This window comes from Drosophila miranda, chromosome 4 (assembly GCF_003369915.1).
Source record: "Drosophila miranda strain MSH22 chromosome 4, D.miranda_PacBio2.1, whole genome shotgun sequence".
Lineage (NCBI taxonomy): Eukaryota > Metazoa > Arthropoda > Insecta > Diptera > Drosophilidae > Drosophila > Drosophila miranda.
The window spans coordinates 11,114,301-11,138,480 of NC_046677.1; the positions used below are offsets into that span (position 1 = coordinate 11,114,301).

At 39.3% G+C, this 24,180-nt stretch overlaps 2 protein-coding genes and 1 long non-coding RNA gene across 7 annotated transcripts in view; 2 read left to right on the plus strand and 1 right to left on the minus strand.

The window, feature by feature from the left end:
• LOC108163209 (beta-1,4-glucuronyltransferase 1) overlaps window positions 1-14,361 on the plus strand; it is a 58,335-nt gene extending 43,974 nt beyond the window's left edge. For 3 of the 4 annotated variants that reach the window (XM_017298360.2, XM_017298361.2, XM_017298362.2), the window contains exons 4-8: window positions 11,336-11,600; window positions 11,660-12,579; window positions 12,636-12,832; window positions 12,893-13,005; window positions 13,065-14,361. In XM_017298360.2, the coding sequence (XP_017153849.1) occupies window positions 11,343-11,600; window positions 11,660-12,579; window positions 12,636-12,832; window positions 12,893-13,005; window positions 13,065-13,262 (1,686 nt within the window). In that variant the 5' untranslated portion in view covers window positions 11,336-11,342 and the 3' untranslated portion in view covers window positions 13,263-14,361. Of the gene's footprint in view, window positions 1-9,615; window positions 9,946-11,335; window positions 11,601-11,659; window positions 12,580-12,635; window positions 12,833-12,892; window positions 13,006-13,064 lie in introns of those variants that run through there. The other variant, XM_017298359.2, reaches the window with a different exon arrangement.
• Window positions 1,756-17,307, minus strand: LOC108163212. Its single transcript, XR_001775640.2, has 4 exons — window positions 17,237-17,307; window positions 15,575-15,676; window positions 2,175-2,377; window positions 1,756-2,084 (listed from the first exon to the last, which is right to left on the minus strand). It is a non-coding gene; the product is annotated as an uncharacterized LOC108163212 (long non-coding RNA).
• LOC108163210 (protein obstructor-E) lies at window positions 16,681-21,423 on the plus strand. 2 transcript variants are annotated; one of them, XM_017298365.2, is made up of 2 exons: window positions 16,681-16,884; window positions 20,609-21,423. In XM_017298365.2, exons 1-2 carry the CDS (start codon window positions 16,830-16,832, stop codon window positions 21,280-21,282), a joined length of 729 nt encoding a protein of 242 aa, XP_017153854.1. In that variant the 5' UTR covers window positions 16,681-16,829; the 3' UTR covers window positions 21,283-21,423. The 2 variants fall into 2 exon arrangements, with proteins under 2 accessions (XP_017153854.1, XP_017153853.1); XM_017298364.2 differs by lacking the exon at window positions 20,609-21,423 and adding an exon at window positions 19,681-20,525 and having other exon boundaries at window positions 16,688-16,884.
• The last annotated feature ends 2,757 nt before the right edge of the window (window positions 21,424-24,180 follow it).

Below are 24,180 nucleotides of genomic sequence, written 5' to 3' on the forward strand. Positions count from 1 at the left end.
GATGCAGATACATTCCGCATTTCCCTCAGACACTAAAACAAACACACAAAAAAGAAGAAGAAAAACGAGACGGAAAACAGAACGAAACGGAACGGAACGGCGAACGGCGAACGAGGGAACGTAATTAATGAAATTAAGCTGACAAACTGCGAGCGTGCTTTGTATCTGTATCTGTATCTGCAGCTGAGGGAAGGGTGCTTTGTATTGGTATCTGTATCTGTAGCCTGCCTAGCATGCTTTTGTATCTGTATCTGAATGAATGAATGAAAGAATGAATGAACGTGTGGGTGGGTGGATGGGTGCCTCGGTGTGCGGTAGGGTGGGCCTCTCTTCCAACGCATTTCATATTCAATTTTCCGGCATAGTTCTCGCCCTCCTCGCATGATAATCGATTCAAATCGCACCCCTAACCCCTGCCCCCTGCCCACTACCCACCGAAAGTGGGCGTGTTATATCGCCCCGATTTGGCGGAGTTTCTGCCTTTGGCAGGTCGATTGCAGGGGGATTTCTCCGCGGTTTGGGGGGCTGTCTGTCACTCACATTATGCGCATTAATGTCACGCATTTGCATTTGGGGCCCCCCACGCTTCACGGGAATATTCCTGCCCACAAAATACGCGGAAAATAGCCTGCCTGCAATTAAATTGATGATTCCATGGTCGGGGAATCGCACGACAATGGGTGCATATTAGTCGATGCTGGGGGGATAAATGGAATCGCTTATAATTGGTTACTCTTTTCAATGGATGCTGCACGGTGGGGCACCTGGGGGCACCAGGGGAGCAGCAGAAATTAGTAAGTAAATTAAGGTCTTTTGTTCGGGTTTAAGCAGGCGGAACTTTTGTCACAGATTCAGTTTTAAATGGGGCTTTATATGTGCTTTATTGCATCCATCCAGATCAGCTTTTGTTGGGAGTTCTATTGGATGTAATTTCCGATGCATTTACAAGTAAAAACTATTTTATTTTTAGTGCACTAGTCACTAAAGAGTTATCGTTCTATTATTAAAAAAAAAATGCTTAATGCGCTTTCCCCTTAGTTATCTTAAAATCTGAACAATATTAAAAAAAAAAAATATTTTATTTCATTCATTTACCTATTTTTTATTTATGCCACGAGTAAACATTATTTTATTTTTAATGCACTAGTCACTAAAGAGTTATTGCTATATTATTAAAAAAAAAGTCTTAATGCGCTCGCCCTCTAGTTATTTTATATTCTTTCCAAAAGTTATAAAAATGAATTTATTTAAATTTGTTTACCTATTTTTTAATTGTATTTTATTTCAAGTTTTTCCTTGCACTTTTATGCCGAGTTTTATGAATATTTATGCTCATTTTTTAGCCATTATATCAGCCATATTTTAGAGTTTTATCTATGCTCTCCATCGCTTTCCTATATCCCACCCCCAAGTCCCCTCTTTTTGGGTGTTGCGCCAAATTTATTGGGTTTCGGCCTTCTATATTTCCACTTGTTTTTTTTTTCATTTTGTATTTTTGGTCGCGTGTTACATGCGCGCCGTTAAATAGGCAAAAAAAAGGTATATATGGGGCTCTGTCTGGCCTGAAAATCGGTGGGGGTGGGGTATGGGGCAGAGACACTCCCGACCGCAGAGACCGCCTCATAAGCATGCCCCTCATGGCGTGGCGTGTTTGTTTGCCTTTCGCTTTTGTCGCTCTGTTCGTCGTTCGTTGCGTCTTATGCTTCGCTCCCCCTCTTCGGGGCAGTCTTTGCGGGGCAGGGGCTGGGGCAGCCACACACTCGCTCTTTTTTTTTGCGGGCCGCTGCTTCATTAGTGCCAATGCACTCCTCAGGCGGCGCCGCCGAATTGTGTTAGGCGTCTATGAGGTCAAAACCAATCGATTTTCCTTTTTTTTCTGCTTCTTGTGTGTGTGTGTTTTTTTTTTCATTTTCATTTCACTCGTTGGACATTTGCCTGGGTTTTCACGTGCTGCCACTGAAACACTCTCTCTCTCTCTCTCGCTCCCTAAAGAAAAGCGTGCTCCACACGTGGCGTATGAGCAATATGCCACAAGTTCTTTTCGGCTCTGATGATATAACCATACTTGTAGCACAGGGGAAGACCTGAAAAATAGTTGAAATTAAACTAAAATAAATTGCAGAGATCCTGCCTGGAGGAGTAGCGTCCCTGGGGGCGTGCCCCGTAATACATACGAAAAAAGTTATAATCCCAAAAGTGGAATGGAGTGGAGGAGGAGCATTGCCCAAAAGTTAAGCTTCGTCTCCATGGACCTCCTCCCACAGTCAGCGCCCAAACATGGCATCTCACGCATCTCCTCTGGCAGCTGTTAATTTATGCAAAGCGAAACCCAACGAAAAATCCATCAAAATTCCTGTCCAGTCCTAGGTCGAAGGTCCTAAACAAACAACAAAAATTGAGTTAATCCATGGACAAAGTTCTTTGTTTGAAAAACACACAAACATAGGCCCTATAAAGATGGGAAGTCACTTCTTGATTTGATATTTCCGTGACCATTGTCATTATATTCGCCTGTTTTTTGTGTTTGTGGTCACAATAATTGTGCGCTAGATAATTATCCCAATAAAAAAAGCAAACTAAAACCAGATATGGGCATGATATATTGTATAGCGCGGAGGGCCACGCGAAACCCATTTATACGAAATTTATGTGTGTGTGTGTGTGTGTGTGTGTGTGTGTGTGTGTGTGTGTGGGACATTCAAAGTGCAGGGAAATCAATACGTGCTCTCCTTTCCTTTTTTTGACATTTATATTTTATATACAAAAAAAACCCTCAACTACTTGATTGCTGTATCGTAATGACAATTATATCTATTTTCGAGTTATTTTTGTAGCTTTTCGTTGACCCATTTGTTGTGTTGTATTCTCGCATTTAAATAGTTTTCTGTTTTTGTCTGGTTTCCGTTTGTCCTTCTGTTTTATTCATGATTCCTCGATTCCTGGCACCTGAGACATGGTCACTGTTTGTGTTATGGTCGAGTTGTTCTTGTTCTTCATTCAGACAGGGGAATATATGACAGTATCTTGATTTATTTGGGGTGGATTGAACGTTTGTTATACCATGGAAGAAGCTTGTCTTACATCCATAAGAGGTTGCATTTCCAATTAAAGGGATTCATTCTCGATCATTTTCAAATATGAGGTTTTCCACAGGTTCTCTTCATCTGCAAATCACCGAAATCGGATGTTTATATCGTCTATATTAGCTGCCATAAGAAGAAACACTTATAAGACATATATATTTGTGACAGAATTGTCATCAAAAGATTATCCAAGTACCCGTTTCCTGTTTATTTCCAGGGTATTCCCTTATTCCAAAACGCTGAAACGCTTGTGCTTGTGTTTCCATCTTGCCGCATCATTCTTTGGCCTTTAATTAACATCTACTTGTGTCTGTGTGTGTGTGTCTTTGTGTGGTGTGGCACGCATTGTAATTAAGGCCTTGTGGTTGCATTTAGATACATTATTGGTTTATCTCTTGAGCTGGAAATGGATTTTGGATGCTTCTCGAGCTCCATTTCCAAATTAATCCCCCATGATATCATAAAACTGTCCCTCTGTCTTCAATTTTAATATTAAATACCTGCGAAAGACATACAAAAATGTTTATTGCCCGCCGCTGAGCAAAAGATTGATGTTCGTTAATTAAGAATTCAAGACAAACCGACAAATTCTAGCCACATTCTGACCGGTAGTTTAATCGCTGGTTTCTGAGAGGTGTCTTTTAAGTGTCTGCCAGTTTTAGCAGGCGATTGGCCTGTCTAATGAGCAGAGGAGCGTTGGCCAACAAGTGCCGTTACCAGGGCAGAGATGGAACATTTTTATGGGGCCCCAACACATCTCGAAGATCCGCTCTATCGCTCTGTATCTCTGGGGATGGGCGTTCTGTACCAGCTATAATTCATTTGACTGTCATTTCCGCTGTCCAGCGAAAATGTTCTAATACAAATTCAATATTTTATGGAGTGTGAGTGTGAGTGTGTGTGTGTGTGTGTATGGGCTTGCTGTTTGCTGTTTGCTATGCCATTCATTCGTTCATTCATCATTCAGTTACGTGTTGGCTAATGTGACAGTTTGGAGAATGTTGCCCTTTGTGTACGCTCAACCATTTGGGCCCATTAACGTGGCCAAGTATCATCATTAAATGCACATAAAACTCTTGTCTGTCGGCTATCTATGGGGTCCCTCGTCTTTCGGGGTTCTCTCTCTCCCTCTCTTTTATTTATTATATTTATTAATGTGCAATTATGGATAATTATGTGTGTTTAACCATTGAAAAGCAGTGCGGCCCCAAGCCTTAACAAAAAAATATTGATTTTATGGTGAAAAATTATTGGATGTACCCTAGACAGAGGGTATAATGATGCTTAGGAGATTTATGTACTTCAAATAATAAATATTATAAGATTACCATAAAATACATATTATAAAAAAACTAGAATACAAATAATCTTAAAATAAAATGCATAAATAACAAAAATAAAATAAGAAAAATAATATAAAATATAAAGATTAATATAAAAATAAATTAATAAAATAATAATGAATATAATAATAAATAAATAAAAAAAATGAATATAATAATAAACACATAAAATAAAAGTGAATATAACAATAAATAAATAAAAATCAAATGAATATAATAATAAATTTATAAAATACAAATTAGCATAATTATAAATAAATTAAAAAAAAAAAATAATAATAATAAATAAATAAAATACAATTAATATAATAATAAATAAATAAAAAATATGAAAATATAACATTATAAACTATTAATATTTCTATTCAATGAAAGTTCTATGGAATTTTATCCTTCCAAATAATATGCCCTTCCTTAAGTTTTCTTAGGAGACATACATATGTACATCGAAAACATGAAAAAAAGTATCGTTTTTAAGAAAAAGTAGTTCTGGCTTTAGTCGAATGTCTACCATAGAAACAATTGATCTACAAGTGTATTAAAACCATCGGCTCTCCTTTCCTTCGGCTGAAATTTGCCTTTCATTGGTTCATTACTTAATTGGTTAGCAGCCATGCAGTTTATTTGGCTGTTAACTCCTTGATAGAAGGCTGTAAATGTCATATTTCATATAAAAAATACGCCTTTCTTTATTACCAAATGAATCTTAAAGATATTTTAAGGAGACGCTTGCCACTTCAAAGATTTTCCAATGCTTGGAAATTTGCATTAACTTGGCTACAACCATTATTTATCCATTCCATTCTCGATCCTCGGGCCAGCCTGAGGGGGACCTCGCATTAACCCCACCACCAGCTGGAGACCAGTGAAGATTTAGCCAATCACTTCATAAAACACAAGCAAACAGCGCGTTTTCATAAACGATTCCTCTCCAAAGAGAATAAGCAGAGGGGGAGAAAACGAAAAACGAAAAACGAAGAAATAATAAGACATTCCACGATGCCTCCCATCTTCCATCCCATCCACAGCGCAATCTAATTAGACATAATAAGGCAAACACAGCCAAACCGAAACCGAAAGATACAAAACGGGTAACAGCTGAGGGCAACGCTTTTTCCCCTCCCCTACCCCACATTTTTTTACCAAAGACTTGTTTCGTTTTGCTCCACTGTTGCCAGGCGGGAGACGAGACCCATTGGAGGAACCCCAAGCCTCCATTCCTCTCTCTCTGTCTCTGTCTCTCCCTCTACGGCCGATCGTCAGAGAGTGCGCAGAGTTTTTCCGGCCCTGTGCTTCGCTCTGTGCTATTAAAATATATTACAGCAGCAATTTCACTCGACTTTATTTTTGCGCCAGGCTCTAGCTGCAGCTCCCATCTCCATCTTCGAGCCATCGTCCAGGCCTTTGCCTTGCAGTCGTCTCTGGTCTTTTCTTTGGTCTCTTCGGGGTCTCTGGTCTCTGGTCTCCCCGGTCTGGTCGGTTGGTGTATATAACTTAATTTTTATGGTCATGCAAGTCAATTGCAGTTTGGCATTTCTTCGATGAATTTTTGCTGCACCATCCACCATCCACCATCATCATAGTCGTCCTCCTTCTCCTCCTCCCCCTCTTGGGGTCTCCCCTCATCATCTGTTTTGCTGTTTGGAGCTGCTTTTGGGTTAGGAGGAGCGTAAAAAGTCGTAACACAAGACGCAGCACAAATGGCAAATGACTTTTTACAGAGCAAAAGGCATCCGGAACAGCCAGAAGTTTCGCACTTTTGCGGAGGTTTTTTTTATTTTTATTTTTTTATAGGGTTTTATGTAGAACAGAAGGCAGTGGGCGTTCGTAATGTTCTGAATCTATGTCCGCATTGGTTCTTAAAATACATTTTGGTATAGAGAACGATTGCTAGAGATGTTGGAGATATAAAACAGAAGGCAGAGGGCGTTTGCAATAATCGAAAAGACCATACTAGATCCGCATTGAATGTGCTTTTAAGATGGTGAATGTTAGAGGAAATTCTGAAGGAGATCTTGGTCCGCGTTTCTTAGGTTCTTAAGAGCCACAACTTTAGGGAGCCATCGAGGGCGTTTGTAAAATTCTACAGCCCAAAGAACACTCAAAATACAAAATACAAAATACAAAATACAATATTCCCATCTACCATTGAAATCTAGGTCCGCATAACCGGCCCAAAAAAGGACAAATAAAACATATCTGAACCATTTATCACATAACTAATTTCATCTTTGAGTAATTTCCAGCCATCCATCCCACACTTCGTTTAAGAATTTATTGTGTTGCCAAAGAGAGCGCCGCGAAACGTGTGTCGCGCACTTGAGGTTTGCCTCCTTTTGTGCTGGCAATATTTTTGGGGGCACACACAACTTCAGTTTTTTTTTTTGTTGGCAAATTGAAAACTCATAAAAATTCTCACGTTTTACTCCAAATTTGTACGTTAGACTGATTTCTTGAGCGGGAATTTTGCATAATCACCAGAGCAGCCACAACCACCACAGCAACAGCAACAACAAGCCAAGCAGAAGAAAAAAATCATAAACCAGAACGAAAGTATAGGTTTTTGGGGGGTAACGAAGATGGAAATACGCTTGGAGATCTAAAGCTTTTGGGGACTCAATATGGGAAACGGGAGCGAAGATATACTCGTAGATATTCTTCTAGATCCAGCTTTTTTATAAATCAGTATCTTAGTATCTTTTCATTGAATACTTTGAAAAAGGAACAGTCTACGGAAAGCATCAATCATATCTCTTCCAAATGAGTGAATAAACCTTTTGGAAACGCAATTGCTACCTTAACTACGTTCCCTAAATCGATCTAACGGGTTTCCTATGTTCCTATTTGTGGAATTTGTGGAAGGAATCAAACAGATTCTCTTACTATCGAGCTTATCGAAAGGCAATTGCTACCTTTTCTAGATTCCACCAATCAATTCTGAGGTATCTACTGCGTGAAATACTTCAAAAAATGCACAATCTGTGCAAGGGGTTTAAACGGATTCTCTAGCAAACAAGTAGATCTACCTTTTTAGAATCTCAAGTACTACCTTATAGAGGCACCAAACATCGAACTTGGGGCACCCTAAGTCTGTAATGCTTTAAAAACTAAGAAAAATATATGTATATCGGTATTCGTACCTTCTATATGCCCGAAACACCTTCTGCAAATCGTTTTACCCTCTGGAAGTGTATTTAAAAACCATAGCAAACTGTCAGCTATCGAAGTCTGGGCCGTAGACACGATTATGATGCCAAATGTGATCATAAAAAGACGAAGTGAAGCCCAAGTCCGAGTCTGAAAAAAGACTTGTTGCCGAGTGTTCTGTTCTGCTGCCACAGAGCTCAAGTTTTTTTTTTTTTTTTATCAAATTGCCCGCTGGCCAGACCGCAGATTGTGATGCTGTTTGGTTGTTGGTTGTTTGTTGTTTTCCACTAGAAGTTGTAGTTGTAGTTGTTTCTTGTTGCTGTTGTAGTATGTTTCCTGTGTGCGTAAAGATGTGTGGATTACTTTGGGGAGTTGGATGTGATGTTTGGAGGCCTAGACGCGCCGCGCCGCGCCGTGCCGCGGGCTATGCAAATTCATCATCATACGAGTACGACTACGACTGCGAGAGGTACGACAATGCCCCAGAAACACACACAGACACGCACACAGAGAAAACCGGTGGCACTTTTGGGTACTCTCCAGGCGGCCCTCGCATGCGCCGCACACTTGTCGATGGTGCATTGAACCCCAGAAGAAACCAAACCATCGGGCAATCCATCAGATAGATTTTCGGAGAGCTCGTGTGGACCCCCAGGGCGCTGTGTCCGTCCCACTAATGAATGAATGAATCTGATCTGATGTCCAGAAGCCGCGCACAGCCGCCCAATAAATTTGTATTCCATAGAAATCTAAGGCCTCCGAAGCGATGATCGTTTTTGGGGCAACAAAGAGTTCTCCTAAGGCGTGGCCTGTTCTTAATTGTACTTTTTTTTGTTGGAAAGTGTCAGAAATTGCGCAAAAAATACCAGTACTTTGGTTTTTTTAACGCTTGCCGAGTGTTTTGCAAATTAAATTTGTTTTCTCCCTTGCGAGACTTTTCTTGCACAGTTTCTGAGGCGCGCAGTAAAGTTTGACAAGCGCTGCGTGACTATCCGTAAAACTGAAGAAAGTTTTTTACAGGAAGTGGTGTGAAAACTTTCGGTCGTAATGAGAGCATTATATGGGGGATTGATTGGGGAATCAACTGCTTTAAAGGCGATTTCTATAAATACTACGTGAATACGTGCTTCAAATGAGTATTTTTTTAGCGTGGCTGTTGGCTGCTTCTGTTTGCTGCGGCTATCAAAAATCAGCTTCAATAAAAGCACTTTAGAGCTCTTGGAGTTTCGGTTGAGGAAAACCCCTCCTCACGTAGTCATACGATACTCGTAATCGGGCTTTAAGTGTACCTCTTCTTAGCTTGGAATTTTCTGAGAGTTTATTCAATGAAGACTTCCTTGAAATGATACAATATATCCTCAAATGGATACTCTATCTAGTATTTGTTTACGTGTATCCAGCACTGATAGTGTAGGGCCTAATTGGATACTAGAGACATAAATATTTTCTATGAACAAATACTGATAACTGATATAATTGATTAATTTTTGAGTCGAATGTACTCCTAATTGTCCCAAAGGAATGATAAAAAAAACCCAGTCCAAAGAAATAATAATTGATTCTATAAACTATAAATAAATACATATGTGTATAAAAAAGGCAACAATCTTTATCGTTTCTATCGCCACCAAAAGTACAACAGAATTTTTAATGAATTTCAAAAGCTTCCAGCTAAATATTTACCTACTATATGAATACCGAAAACCCATTATACTTAAGAACCTCTCACTAGAATTTCCATTTAAAAAGTTTCACATTTCAGCTGCATTTCCAAAGTACTCCCTATTTACGCTACCGGAATCGTTTCATTTCATTTGTAAAAACATCTCACATGCTTATTGAATTTAAAGCGAATGTTTTTGTGACTAATGGCTGATGACAGTGAACAAATGTCGTTGCACTCTCGTTTTGGAGGGGCATTCCATACTGTTCCGTTTTTTTTTTATGCAAAACCCGTTTGCGCGATCCCCTGGTTGCTGTGGTTTTTCGCGTGAACTGCACTTAAAATCTACTTAAAATGGCATTAACTCATCCGGAAAATGCGCAGAACTAAAAGAACATTCGCACCGTACACATCTACGGCTATTTATAAGTCGAGAGCCGGGAATGGAGTTCCTGTCAGAACCGTAACCTACGCAAGCACTTCCTGTGCGACATTTTGTTGGGGCCAATTACGCGGCCAATGATAACATTAACGCTGATAAGAAACGTAAATAAAGTACACTACGTAAGTAGAAGAGAAAGCACGTCCGAAGTGACGGTGTGCGGCGGAAAGATATATCCACTTGCAAGCCAAAAGGTCCAACAGTTTCGTGACAAGTGCTCAACCTTGCGGTTCGTCTAGTCGGAATGGACATGGAGTCCCCCAAGAGGCAAGTGAGCTATTCCTCAAGTTTAATCCACGGCCAACCAGGAGTACAGGTTTTTTTTTTAAAGACTGGATCCATCATTAATTGTGCTTAACATACATTTTTAACAACGCGTAAAGTGATTCACACTTGATCATACCGGAGTGCTAATGAATAAATTCCTGTGTTTACGATTATGACTGTGAAACCAAAGACATGGGAGGAGTATTTTTATATTTTTTGATGAAGGCTTTATGAAAGTGCGGAAAGCCAACGAGACAACTTTAAAAATTATCCAAATCGGAGAGCAAACAAGGCTACAACAAATTGGCGATAAGATTATATTTTTGTTCTAAAATGCGGAGACTATAAATATTTACGTGTGGCTTAGCTGCAATTTGGTCAAAACACGAAATTGGTTCAATTAATGTGCAAAATCACATTTATTTGATGCTCGAAAGCTTTTGATCCTCATTTTATTGCGAATTAATGACACTTTGAGATGGAAAAGTATCAGCAGTGAGTTTACGCGTTATACAAGCTCAACTTCCTCTTTTTTTAGAGTCAAATACACATTTGAGTGCAGCTTAAAAAACCCTTTCAGGATATCTCCACTAAAAGAATTATTTCTTTCCTGCAGACAATCCCCATCCCAGGATACAATTTATTCAGTTCCACACGATTCTAAGTATTTTATAAATCAATCTAAACCATTGGCGACCACCCATATTATTTAAAAATAACTTATCTTTCCATACAAATGACTCAACAACTTTAGCAGTTTCTAAAACTGTACAATTTTCGACATCTCACACCAAACGCCACGTAGCGGAATACCAACTACGTGCGGCTTTGCCCAAGTCAGCACAGAGGGCGCTCTGTTAACAGTTCTGCTAATAAAAGCTAACAACGCCATGTTAAAAGAATGTTAATAGCGTCTCTGTCTAGGGAATGCTGGTTTTGGGCTAGCATCTCATAGGTTAGAGGTTCTGAAGACCTTCCAGGTCTACTCGTATTATTTCTTTTGTTTTACAGGCCATATGTATATATTTAGAGCATTAATGAGAATAGTTCTCAAGCTTTTCCTGAGAGTTCGTTGGGGTGCTATTAGAGTCTGATTAATGGTAATTGTAGGTACGATTAAAGATAATCATTATATAATTGAGGGTTGTTTGTTTGGCCTTAATTTTGGGGGTATATCCGACTAACAGAGTGAGATTACAGGCAATACTTTCTTAAGAATATGTCCTGGATTCTTAAATTGTTTAAGACATGGAAATGTATCTCAAAATCAACGAAAACCCAAAGGTTGATTGTTTTGAAGGCTCTATCTCAATATTCCATTTGCCATTTCTTCTCTTCCTGGTAACAAACTCCATAATTAATCAAGAAATTTTCCGCATTTTCTTTGCAGCTACAACATGCGCTTTGAGCCTTTGGGCCAGAAAATGTTCTCGCGACGTAATTGGCTGCTGCGCTGCAGCATTCTCATAAATATTGCCGTCATTTTGTACATTGGCAGTCAGCTGATGATTGGCGGCGGCAATAACTTCGCCAATGGCGGCAGCTTTATGCTGCAGGAACAGCAGCAGCCTGTGGTGTCGGCCTTGCAAATGGCAGCCGCGTCACAAGGCCCGCAGCAACCGCCGCAACAGCAGCCCAGTGCCAAGAGTCGGGATGTGAGTGCTAGAAACCCTCTCTGGGACATCTGAGGATTAACCGAATCTTTTGTTTACAGCTAGCGGAGATCTTTGAAGCGGAGGAGCGACTGCTGGCCAATGCGGACGCCACAGGTGCCGCAGCAGCAGCGGCAGAGGCGGCGGCAGCTGCAGCACAAGCAGCGGCACCCCAAGCGCCGGAGATTGCTCCTGTAATTCCTGCCAATGACAGCGGTGGAGCACCCATGGTGAACGATCCCTCCCAGGTTATTGGGAACATTGGGGCAGGAGGCATCGGGGTGCCTAATCCTCCAAATCCAGAGCTCAACAACACACAATCCGATGGCTACATCGTCACCGGCGACGAGAAGGAGCTGGAGGAGCGTGTGAGATCGCTGATCAATTGCTACGATCGCGACTACCATCAGCAGACGCTGCAGCGCGGCGACTTCTGGGTCCTGCAGAACTACGTGCGGGCGGAGCACGGCGAAATCAAGTGCCACGAATCTATCACATACACCACCCACGCGGATTACACGTTCCTCGACAACCTCATCCCCCTGCTGGAGCGTTGGAATGCCCCCGTGAGCATAGCCATGCATGCGCCGGGCACGGATTTCCAGCCCACAGTGGACTCCATTCGGTATCTGAGGGAATGTCTGCCGGGGAGCCATCTGGTGCGTGCCTACACCACTTTTCACATTTACTTTGGCACCAAACACATACCCAGGGCTGTGCCCAAGCCGCACGACGTCTTCAAGACCGGCTACAACTGCACCCTGCCGGCGCCGTACTTCAACATAACATCGGGACACCTGTACAAGGCGCAGAAGAAGCTCTTGTACCCGGTGAATGTGGGCCGGAATATAGCACGCGATTCGGCCCTGACGCACTTTATCCTAGCCTCGGATATTGAGCTGTACCCGAATCCGGGCTTGGTCAAGAAGTTCCTTGAAATGATTGCTCGAAACGAGCAGTATTTAAGGAGAAAGGCGCCAAGGTGGGTTTCTAAACGATATATAACCTTTTTAGACTGATTTCCTGTTCTCTTTTTAGAGTATTTCCACTTGCCATATTCGAGGTGGAGGAGAGTTCTCCTGTCCCTCATGACAAGACAGAGCTGCAGGAGTTCCTTCGCACGGGCAAAGCGATACCCTTCCATAAACGAGTCTGCGCAAGCTGTCACGGTGTTCCCAAGTCCAAGGAATGGATGTCTGCCAATGAAACAGATGAATTGAGTGTGTTTCACATAGGTAAATGCTATAGAAGCGCCTGAAGGCAAGATATATCTAACAGAATCTTTGTATCCATAGGGAAACGCACTGGTTACTATGTCCATTGGGAGCCCATCTATATTGGAACCCATGCGGATCCGCACTACGATGAGCGGCTTAGTTGGGAGGGCAAGAGTGACAAGATGCCACAGGTGAGTATCGAATGAAGATACCTCATTGGAAGCCCTTCTAGAACCCATCTTTCTTTCAGGGCTATGCTCTGTGCGTCTTGGATTACGAGTTCCATATCCTGGATAATGCATTTCTGGTGCATAAACCCGGCATCAAAGTGCTGAAAAAGGATAACCGACGTGCCATGTTGTCGGGCAAGACGAATCAGCTGATACGAAAGATCATTTATCCCGAACTGAAGATCATGTACGGCATGCGCAGGGGATGTGCGATATAGTAACTAATTCTGAAGCCGGATTTGAGCGGATTGAGGGCCAAGGCCAAGGCGAAAAGACTACAACAACCAACAACACTATTACTATTTGCAATGCCATAGATACAGATACGGAGATGCAAATATACAGATAGACTATCTATCTATCTAAACTATGGCATTGGATGCGCCCTTCAAGTGCGTGTCTTACAAAAATTAGCTAGAGACTTAGCCCTAGGATTTAAAAGCAAGAGAGAGAGATAGAGAGAGCATTACCTTAGTTAGGTCTTAGGATATCAGATCTTTTGTTCCAGGGAATGGGATTGCTCTTTTCTTTTCTACAGCCGCCTTTAGAAGAGAGAAAGATCGAGAGAGAGCACGGCTTAAGTACGTTAAACGTAGATCGATTTTTGTGTTCTTTAGTTCTGCTCCGAAAACGGGGAACCATGGTAGAGTATGGTTCCTACATACTTCCTCCATATAATCTTCCTGTAAATATTATTCATTACCACACACACACAAACACACACAAAGACACACAGACACTCGAGGATTTGGTTGGATTTCTCTAATACGAGTACTACTACTCTTAGGCGCAGTCATTATTCAATTACTATTAAGTTAAGGTGTCCTCCTTTAAACCTAAGTTTATCTTATAGTTTAGCCGAATTATTCAATCCATTCAATCCACATACATTCACGAAAGTTGAGTTTCTTTTAAATGCCTTCCTTCTTTTCCTTATCGAAATACTCAACTTTTTGTATACCAGAAACGAGAGAGAGAGATAACCATCCGATGTCTAACCATTTTGTCATGGTTCTGTTTAGGCCATAACTATTTTTCATATGGGCAATTGTAGACTTACCTGCAAAGACCAAAACGTAGATTAGAAAGCAAAAATAGCAGACAAATGTTACAAATAAAACTACGTATTACACATAGACTTTTGAGAGTTGCTAAAAAAAAATTAGAGGGCTACCAGTAAAAAAAACCACAATTAATATTACGAATTATACAAAAAAAAAAAATAGAAAGACAAAGACAAAGAGAATGGAAAGGGAGCTAATGCTTGAATTGAAAGGAAAACCACATTTCAATAAGCGTAAATGCAAAAAAGAAAAACCGTGATATTTGTACTAGTAAAAGCGACAGACGAGCAGAGAAGAACGTTTAAATGATAAGCGATGATGATGGAAAAACAGAGATGAAAAACATTAAAAAAAACCCAAACTTAAAATTAGTTTTGTATATGTTTTTTATTAGTGTTGAACATTAAGTCAAACTTGTGCACATATAAATGTTAAAAACATATTGAAAAAAAGAAAATCGAAACAAAAAATCGATCGAATGCTGAAGGTTTTGTTTGTTGAATAGGCCTTATCGAAATAATAAAACAAAAACAAGCAGAGAAATACGAAATAATATTAGATTTAAGCCGCTGTGTGTTAGATGTAGACAAAAAAATACATTTTTGAGAGCGACTTGGGAACAACATTGGTGTATCTTTGTATCTATTGGATCTATTGGATGTCTAGCAGATAAGTTTTTCATTTAAATATTTCGCTTCGTTTTATGCGCTCAACAAAATTTAGTAAGACTCAAAAAAATATCACTAAAACCCTAAAGAAAACCCCCAATTGTTGACGAAAAGTAGACAAGGAAACTCCCATTGTTGAAAAAGTAGACACAAACAAAAAAACCAATTAAAATAGTCTATAAAATTAAAAAATAAAGAATATATTTGTATTGAAGTAAAGAGTATTAAAGTGCCTTAGAAAAAATGAAAATGAAAAGAATATTAAATATTTATATGAAGACATGAATTGAAAAATTACAACCAGACAACATTTTCCTAGTTTCCACATACAATAATTTTTGTGTACATAAATAAATGAAAGTGCAGAACTTTTTACAACCATTTCTTTAAGCTACGAATATATTTTGTATATAGAAAAATTCAATTATAGTTTTTGGAGCCTTTAGTCAGGGTCCAAAGTACGAGTAGGTATTGTATTTTTCCTATTTAATTAGTCTTCTTAATGCGATATCTAGCCTGCCAACTATTATACGTTTAATTCTTTATAGTTTGCACTCGGAAAGTTTCGCGGTCCTAATTTGTCGATTATGGAGAATACTACACACGTAAATATAGTATATATTTTTTGTAAGAGTTAAGTGCAAAAATCTGCTGAGCATGGACTATAGCTGAAAAATATAAAAAAAGGCTAACACACACAGACACAAACAAAAAACTGACGAGAGAATGCGAGAAAGTATACAATGTAAAGAAAATTGTAAAAATAAAGACAAAAATCAATTTTAAAATGATACATACCCAACAGATTTCTTATTGAATATCGGGGGATTGATCCATCAAGTCTGATCTTTGCTGGGAGATCTTCGATAGAGTCGGATTTTCATTCGAGTGAAGGTATTCCTATGGAAGTTGGAAGTCAATTGAGATTTGTCTCTATTATGTAAACGAGATTTGGGTCGTCATCTGATATTTTACTCATATCGAAGCGAGTGAGCATGGGGTTGGCGCACAAGCAAAGCAAAGCAAAGCTTTTATTGAAGGAAAAAGTGTTTCCTACACACTTAACAATATCTTCTTGTGATAAATGGAGCCCCTAGAAGTCTAGATTGCCTTTAATAAAGCCATACTTGAATCTTCTACCTCTTTCTACAACGTTTGCTGTCGTCATTATCTCTTTAGCCTGTCTAAACCTCAAGATTCGTGTTCCTCTTACCATAATCTTCATCTTAAGCGCTTGAATATTCATCTTCAGTGCTTAAATCGGTGTCCCAAACTTGTTTGGATTCTTTGAAAAAACCTTAACTCTGTCTTAAGCCTAAAAACCGCGATCATTGTCAAACCCAAATCGTGGTGGTTGGTACGGCCGGCCTCTTGGGCGCAGCAGTCCGACCTTGACTTTAAGCTTGGATTTTCAGGTTTCATTTGATGCCTCTGGGGATCTGTGTGTTCAACGAAAACAAAAGTGCGAAATATGTAAATCCGAGAAGATCAGACATTAACATAAATTGAATAACGATTCGTGGCTTAATATTTGATTAATACTTGAGACAGTTGCTAGCGAAGAACCTGCTGGAAGGAGGATGGAGATTGGAGATGGCGCTGGCGATGGCGATGGCGATGCACTGACTCATTCTCTCAAGTGGAATGGAAGCTTTTATTTTCGCCTGAAATTTATGCCATCTGATGGCTTTGCTTTTGTGTTTACTTGTTATTTATGAACATGTTTGGGTTTTTATTGCAACCTGACGCTGAGGCTGCGACTGAGGCTGAAAGCTGTCGCAATCTTTCGCTGGCTAGAAGAAGATCAAGCGACGACTTGGCGAAGTACCGGCTTTCAGCCGCTCCGACTTCGAGCTTCGGCTGTCGTCTGGGTTTCGATTTTTTTTTCACCAGTTAAGATCTGCGTTGCGTTTCTAGCGCAAAACAGTCGAAATTGTCAGCTCGTTGAAAGAGCATCGCAACGCGTTCGCTCTCTACATTTTTTACCTATTCCGAGTGCTCCCCCACAAAGGGACAAGGATATATCCTACACACACACACACACACATTAAATATGGCTAAAATAGTTATCAGTGCTTTGTTGTGCCTGGCCATGTTTTGCTCCATGGGTTAGTATTCATTTAAAGCTAAAATATATTCCATTTTAATGGCCAAAACGAATATTCAAATCGGTTGTGGGTTATACTAGAAAACGTATGTACAAGTGGTACAACTATTTAAAACGCGTAGCAAACGCATACCTTTGAATGCCAAAAGGTGACAAAAGCCGTATTGAATATATAGGCGAAACGATCGTTTCGTTTTGTAGCTCTTAACATTACTCAACACATTGCTTCATCTTCGTTTTAAGTAAATTCAATTAAAAAAGTGTTAATTTTAACAAGAAATCAAAAATCAATTAGATAGTTCGGAAATAGAGTATATTTTGAACGAAAGTGACTTTAAAATAATTAAACTTACCGTTTTTCTGGATTAAAAGAATTTTGAAGAATTTTTTCGGTTGTTAAATCCAGTTTTAAATTTAACTAAATCTAGAAGAATCAATAAATAATAAAGGAATTTATTTAATGAAAATATTAAAGGAATTTATTAAATAAATGTAATACAAATAATAGATTTGAATGAAAATTCAGATAAATTCACGTAAATTTTGATTAGCATTTTTTGTGGAATATTGATCTATGATTTTGGGGATTTTATAAGAGTTTCTGGGAATACTTAATATGAGTTTTGATGATCTTTAAAGGATATCTTTTCGCTGGTTTTTCTACAAATAATTGAACTATTAAACTTTTAAAGCAGTATTCAATAATTACCAATAAATCTTTGAATTCAAGGAAACGAACCTTCGAACACGTCCTTTCAGAAGAACACCAATAACTAACTGCCCTTCCCTTTGAACAATTTGCACTTATTTTATATACATATGTACATGGCAGTGTTTTTTTTTCCAATTCTCACTAGAAATCTAATTAGTTTAATTTTTTTTAATTTGGTAGTAGTTCTCCTTCAAAATCCATTCACATGTCAAACCTTTTAAGCAGAACAACCCCATAATTACCCCATGGTTAGAGGCGCCACCACAATTAAAAACTACGAGTACGAGTACAGTAGTCGTGCACCCACAACGAAAAATCGCTGTAGCCAGTGAAATCTCACGATTCCCACGTATTAGTCGTATTTTGCATAAGCTTCAATTACACACAACAGCAGCAGTAATTCAGTAATTCAGATCGAGCAACGTCATTGCGGGCCATTAGGCAACTGGCTTTTGAGAGTGGCATACCCCTTTGATGATTGCGATGCACCCAACGGGAGCACCAACCGAAAAAGATAAAGATTTCCCAACAATGCCAGGAAATCGCACGAGTTGTCAAAAACTAAATAATCATAAAAAACACTCTGCAAAAACTGCAATGTAATTAATGCGGAAAGCGAAACGAAATAAAACGAAAGACTGAGGCAACAAACTTTTTCTCTCTTTGGAATCTCCATTGCATTCAAATCTCTTCAATATTTCAAGGTCAATCGATGGGCATTTTTTTCGTTAAATTTTGATTCACACGCAAAAGTCCGTAAGAAAAAAAAAAATCAATATTGCATAACCTTAAGCTAAGGCGAAAACGGGTTTACGCTCGTGTGTGACGTTGGAGTCCGAGATACATCTCCGCGATGCGTGCCCCACAGCCGGTTAATGTGACCTTTAAGCGTCTCAGCTTCGGCTTCTGGCATCTTCTTCTCTTCGGAGGAGAGGCAGAGACAGATCTCATTGAATTTAGTCCAACATTCGTTCACGTTGTCCATTTCTGGGCAGATTAAAGGAAGGGGGAAGTACAGATGGCGGACGCCATGAGGTGTTTGGTTAAAGTGTGGGAAAATTGTTAGCAGTTGACATACAGTATATGCCTGGGGTCTTTTGATATACAAAACCTTGACTTTTTCTGCACGAACATTAGATGTTCCCAAACATTTCCTTTTATTTAATTATTTAATATATTTAATAATAGATTTATCATCTTTCATTATTCATCATTTATTTTATAATTTAATAGGAAATGTAGTATTTAAAATCCAGTATTTATTTCCTAATTAATACGGAAATCCAGTATTTATTTCCTTAGTTATACGAAAATTGGCTATTTATTTCTTTATTTATACGGAACGTCGGTATTTATGACCTAATTTATACGAAAGTGTAGTCATTGTCTAAATAAAATACGTTTAAAGACATCAAAATGCAAATAACATTTAATAATTAAACAAACACTCGTATAAGTGATGAGTAAATTTGCATTTTGAAATAAATTCAAGTAAAAGTTGATTACAAAATTTGCATAAATACTCTACGTATTCCTCTTCTCACTCCACATCCAACTTTTCTTGTCCAACCACATTTCTCGTATCAATATTTGCACTTAAATGTTTATAAACCGCACTCCAAAGAGTAATATTGAGAAACCTTGACACAGCTATGACAAACATTGGATAATTTCATACCACAAAAGCCCATCCCCACATTGATCCCACAATCTAATAGTCAAAGCGTGTTGTTCAAACCCATTTCTTTCGAATGTAAATATAATTGGAATTCCCCCAACAAAAAACAAAAGTACACAAAACCCACGCGGGTTCAACAAACGGGGTGTGTTGTGCCGCATACAATTTCATTATAATTTCAAGATCCGCTGTAAAAACGAAGACAAGACATTGCCATTGTCGCGTCCATTAATGGCCATTGGCCCCGTGGGCAAGTGTTGCGCGAAATGTTTCGATCATAAAATAGTTAAAAAAAATAAAATAGAAGAGGCAGCATCTCCATCATTAAAAATCATTAGAGGTAAGCTCGCCCGCCCCCCTCCATCAAACATGAGCCATATTGACCCTCGAATTGTTTTCTCTTACAGCTGCCGCCGCCGCCGGAGGATGTCGCGAGGCGAACGGCACTGCTCCTGTTTCGGGATCCTGCGATGCCTACATCGAGTGCAAGAATGGTGTGGCCGAGGAGAAGCTCTGTCCCGATGGTCTGTTCTACAACGAGAAATCCACTGGCTATCCCTGCAGCTATCCCATCGATGTGGAGTGCACTCAGGCCCAGTCCCGCCTGCAGAGCGCCCAGCCCACGGAGGATTGTCCTCATCAGTTCGGTTACTACCGCATGGGCGATGCCAGCCACTGCGGACAGTTCATGAACTGTGCTTCCGGCAAGGGCTTCGTGTTCGATTGTCCCGCGGGTCTGGCCTGGAATCCGTCCACCTACAAGTGCGACTGGCCCGATCAGGTCGAGGAGTGCGATGCCGAGGCTTTCCTGGGCTTCAGCTGCCCTGCCCCTGCCTTCAAGTCCGAGCTCCTGGGCGAACAGGAGGCCGACTACACCTTCCATCCTTCCCAGGACAACTGCCAGTTGTATTTCATCTGCATTGAGGGACGTCCACGCCGCATTGGCTGTGGCGAGGATCAGGCCTTCAACCAGGAGCTCAACCAGTGCGACGACATTGAGAATGTCCCCAACTGCAGCAGTGAAATCAGGGAGAAGGGTGCCCAGATCAAGGCGGCACGTGCCCACGCCAGATCCAAGAACTAAAGGAGTGTGTTTGTTTTTTGGAAGACTAACCCCATGCAAAAAAAGGCCATGCAACATGTGGCATATGAGTTTGCTCGAGTTTTCTAGTCTGTAGTTAAAGATCGTTGGCAAATTGAATTGTATCTTTTGCTTTGCACAAAATAAAGAATGGAAATTTGTTAAGGAAAATGAAGAGATCTCTAATTATTTTATAGAACTTTCCAAGATATATAATTCCTGTTCTAAAATATATATTTTTTATTTCCTTCCAGTTCTCTCATCCCCCGAATGCCCATTCCCAAATGGTCGCTTTGCTTCCGGGGACCAGTGTGATGCCTACACAGAATGTCTGGACGATGTGCCCACGCCGAAACTCTGCCCCGATGGCCTGCTCTTCCATCAGAGAACCAAAGCCACAGGCGAGTGCACCTATGCGCCGTATTCCACCTGCAAGGAGAGGGCACGACTGCAGCCTGCCAACGGCACAGACGAATGCCCCCGACAGTTTGGTTTCTACCCCAATGGAGACGAGACCAAGTGCGGGGTCTACCGCAACTGCGCCCACGGTGTGGCAAGCATTACCAAGTGCCCCGAGGGATTGGCCTTCAATGAGGAGACGTACCAGTGCGACTGGCCCGATCTAGTTGGGAGCTGCAATGCCGAAGCCTTCCTGGGTTTCAATTGTCCTGCCGCCGAGCCCGTCGATGCCATTGCCCCCGAGGTGGATGTCAGTCCCGAGGGAGAGCTCCGCTACTACCGTCATCCGCAGACCTGCAAGAAGTACTTTGTCTGTGTGAATGGACATCCGCGTCTGTACAACTGTGGCAAGTATCTGGCCTTCAATTCGGAGTCGAAGCTCTGCGATTTCTACAACAAGGTGCCCGAGTGCTATGCTCTGCTGAAGGAAAAGCAGAAGCTCAAGGCCGAGAAGCAAGGAAAATTTTAAGGGAAAGAGAGCCCAAGTGTTTGCCCAGAGAGAGGCTGAAAGTTTAAAATTTCCTGTGCAATAATTATTATTTTTTATTTTGTAAATATGTAACTGTAACGTTTTATTGTTTGCGTATTGAATAAACGAGTAATATATAAATTTATAAATAAATTAAAGGAATTTGAAGTGAAGTCCAAAAGGTGCAATCAAGGGCTTGAACTATTAAGCCAAGGATCGAAGAGAATTCATTCTGGAAAAGATAAAGAACCAGAGTCCCCAAGGACTGTGACTATAGAGGATGTGGAAGAGAGTGTGTAATGCCTTCGTGCTGCAGCACTTTTCGGACTTTTCGTATTGTTGTCCTCGGATTCATTCCTTTGCTCCCAAGTTTTTCATAGATTATGGGTCGTATAATTCCTCAGCGCTGTCATCCATCAGGCTCATAGATACATCTTTTTATGGATAGTATACCAGATCTAATCGCACATCTTATACCCACTTTCCTGTCTCCAAAAACAATCCCTACAGCACCCACTAAATAACAAAACTCTACGAAATTTCTTTAGTTTTTGCTTTAATTTGTAATTTATCAACCGTTTCAGATTTTCGGTTTTGGGCTTTTTGTTTTTGTTTTTGGAAATGATCATATTATAGTTATGGTTTTAATGGTTGTTGTTTGCTTATTAATTATTGGTAGATTAATTAAACTTATATAAGTAGATCAATTTTACATATGAGGGCCAACCATTTTCCACACATTTAAACATTATACATCGTAAACTTATCATCATATCATTATCATGCTCCTGTTTCTGCTCCCGCTCCCATTTCTGCATCCTCTATCAAATTCTGTGTTTTTTATACAACATTTGTTCTTTCTTTTAAAAAAAACTTTTTGGAGAACCAATTGCCAAATGGAATTTTTTTTTGTTTTTGGAAAATAATTTAAGCTCGAATTTTTGTGGTGTGTTGAGTAAAAAAACATACGAGTACGAGTAAGAGTATTAAACTGTATTTTTATCACTAAGTCAAACAATTGCTCGCGTTTCAGAATTTCTTCGAGTGTTTTCTGCTTCTTAAGAACTAAATGATCCATTCGATCCATCGCTGGATGTACCTCATCCTCAACCTCATCCAGATCCCATCCTCCTTCGGATTTCCTTCCTCTTTTGGCTATAAAAATTAAATTACATTTTTTTTGTTTAGATTTTTTTTTTGAACTTTTTGCACTATTTTGTTGTTGCTGTTGATGTTGTTGCGTGTGTGTGTGTTTCGATAATTTTAAATTACAACAAATAATTGTGGTATTTTTTTTGTTTGGTATTTTAGTATAGTATTTTGTTTGGTTTTACAAAGTTTTTCATTTCGTTTCGTATCGTATCGTTTTTGTTGCTTTTGTTTTTTGCTTTGTGGTGCTTGGCTAAGGCGACTTTTGTTTGGTTGTTTTCACTTTTGTTTCGTTTTCTTCTCGTTTGTTTTTGTTCTCTTTACACGTTTCTGCAATATATTTTCTCATGCTTTCTTCCCCCGCATTTTCACATTTCTCATTTACATACACAAAAAGAGGAACAATTTGCATTTTGAATGGAAATTCAAAAGAAAATTAATACAACATAATCATACGAAAATCAAAAGCGATTTGCAATTGTCGATAGAAAATGATAGAGAAAAAATCCATGTTTTAGTCATCTTCTTCGGTTGGGTTTTTAGTAAAAATTTGTGCTAGAAATTCGGCTATTAAAATTATTTAAGTTCGTACACATCGATCGCTTGAGAAAAAGTTTTACATTTCTTTTCATTATTCATTCGCTTCGTTTTTTCTTTCGTTCGTTACACTTTGGTTTTTTGTTTCTTCGTTTTGTTTTTTTTTTTTTTAGTTCGTTTTAACATATTCAGTCTTTCAGCTTTCAACACATAAATAAATTAATTAAATTAATTTATTTGGATTAGATTTAAGAAAACATTCTGCTGTTTGCCGTTTGCTGTTCTGCTGTTTGTTCTGCCTGTAAATAATTTCGAGTTCTATTGCATTTATGTGGTAATTTCTTTCTTCGCTTGTCCTTGAGTCTGCCTTACGATCCATCCATCCATCCATCCATATGTCCCTCCTTCATATGTCCATTAAAGTTTATAGCCAAAAACACGACAAAGTTGTTTGTCTCTTGAGAAAATTTCGAATAAATTTCACTTTTCTTCGTCAAAGTTGGTTGTAAAAGCCAAAAGTTTTGCTTTGCTTTGCTTTCTTATATAATCTTAGTGCTAGGATTTATGGTGTTTTTGTTTTGTTTTATGGTTTTTACATTTAATGATAGTAATTAATAATATATTTTAATATATTTTTCTCCGATCGATCCATCTATCCAACCATCCATTGCGCGCATTCTCCATAAACTGCTTTCGTTTTTTCATAATTTTAAAAACTTTTCAAGTGGACGTAGCATCTCTTTCGTTTTCGGTTATTCAAAATCTGGTTTTTGCTTAATTTTAAATTTAATCATTATATATATATAAGAAATATATAAAATTTTGTGTCTAAATTCAGTTGTTTTTAGGAGTTTTTCTCTTTGAAACTAAAAGAACTTTCCACACGGGTTTTTTTCTGGCTTTTGTTTCTCAAATATTTGCTCTGTTTTTTATAGTTTTTTCGTCTTTTATATTCTTTTTTGTTTTTTGGGTGGGGCTTACGTTATCATAGTTCTATATAGTCTTTCTTTCGTTCATTGCTTTTCTTTTTCTATACGCCAACATAAAAATTTGTTGTCAAAATTGTTTCGTTTTTTGTTTTCGATTTTTCATTCGATTTTTTTTCTTACTGTATAAACCGGTCTCTTGTTAAGGCATCTGCTTTTTGTCACTGAAGTTTGTTCGTTTTTTGTATTGGTTTTTTGTTAGTTTTGCTTTTGGTTTTGGTTTTTG

Excerpts from the sequence above, each read along its gene's own strand:
- LOC108163210 (XM_017298364.2), top strand. The coding sequence starts at position 16,830 with ATGGCTAAAATAGTTATCAGTGCTTTGTTGTGCCTGGCCATGTTTTGC. Across the intron at positions 16,885-19,680 it reads GGCCATGTTTTGCTCCATGG|CTGCCGCCGCCGCCGGAGGA; the intron begins GTTAGTATTCAT and ends TTTCTCTTACAG.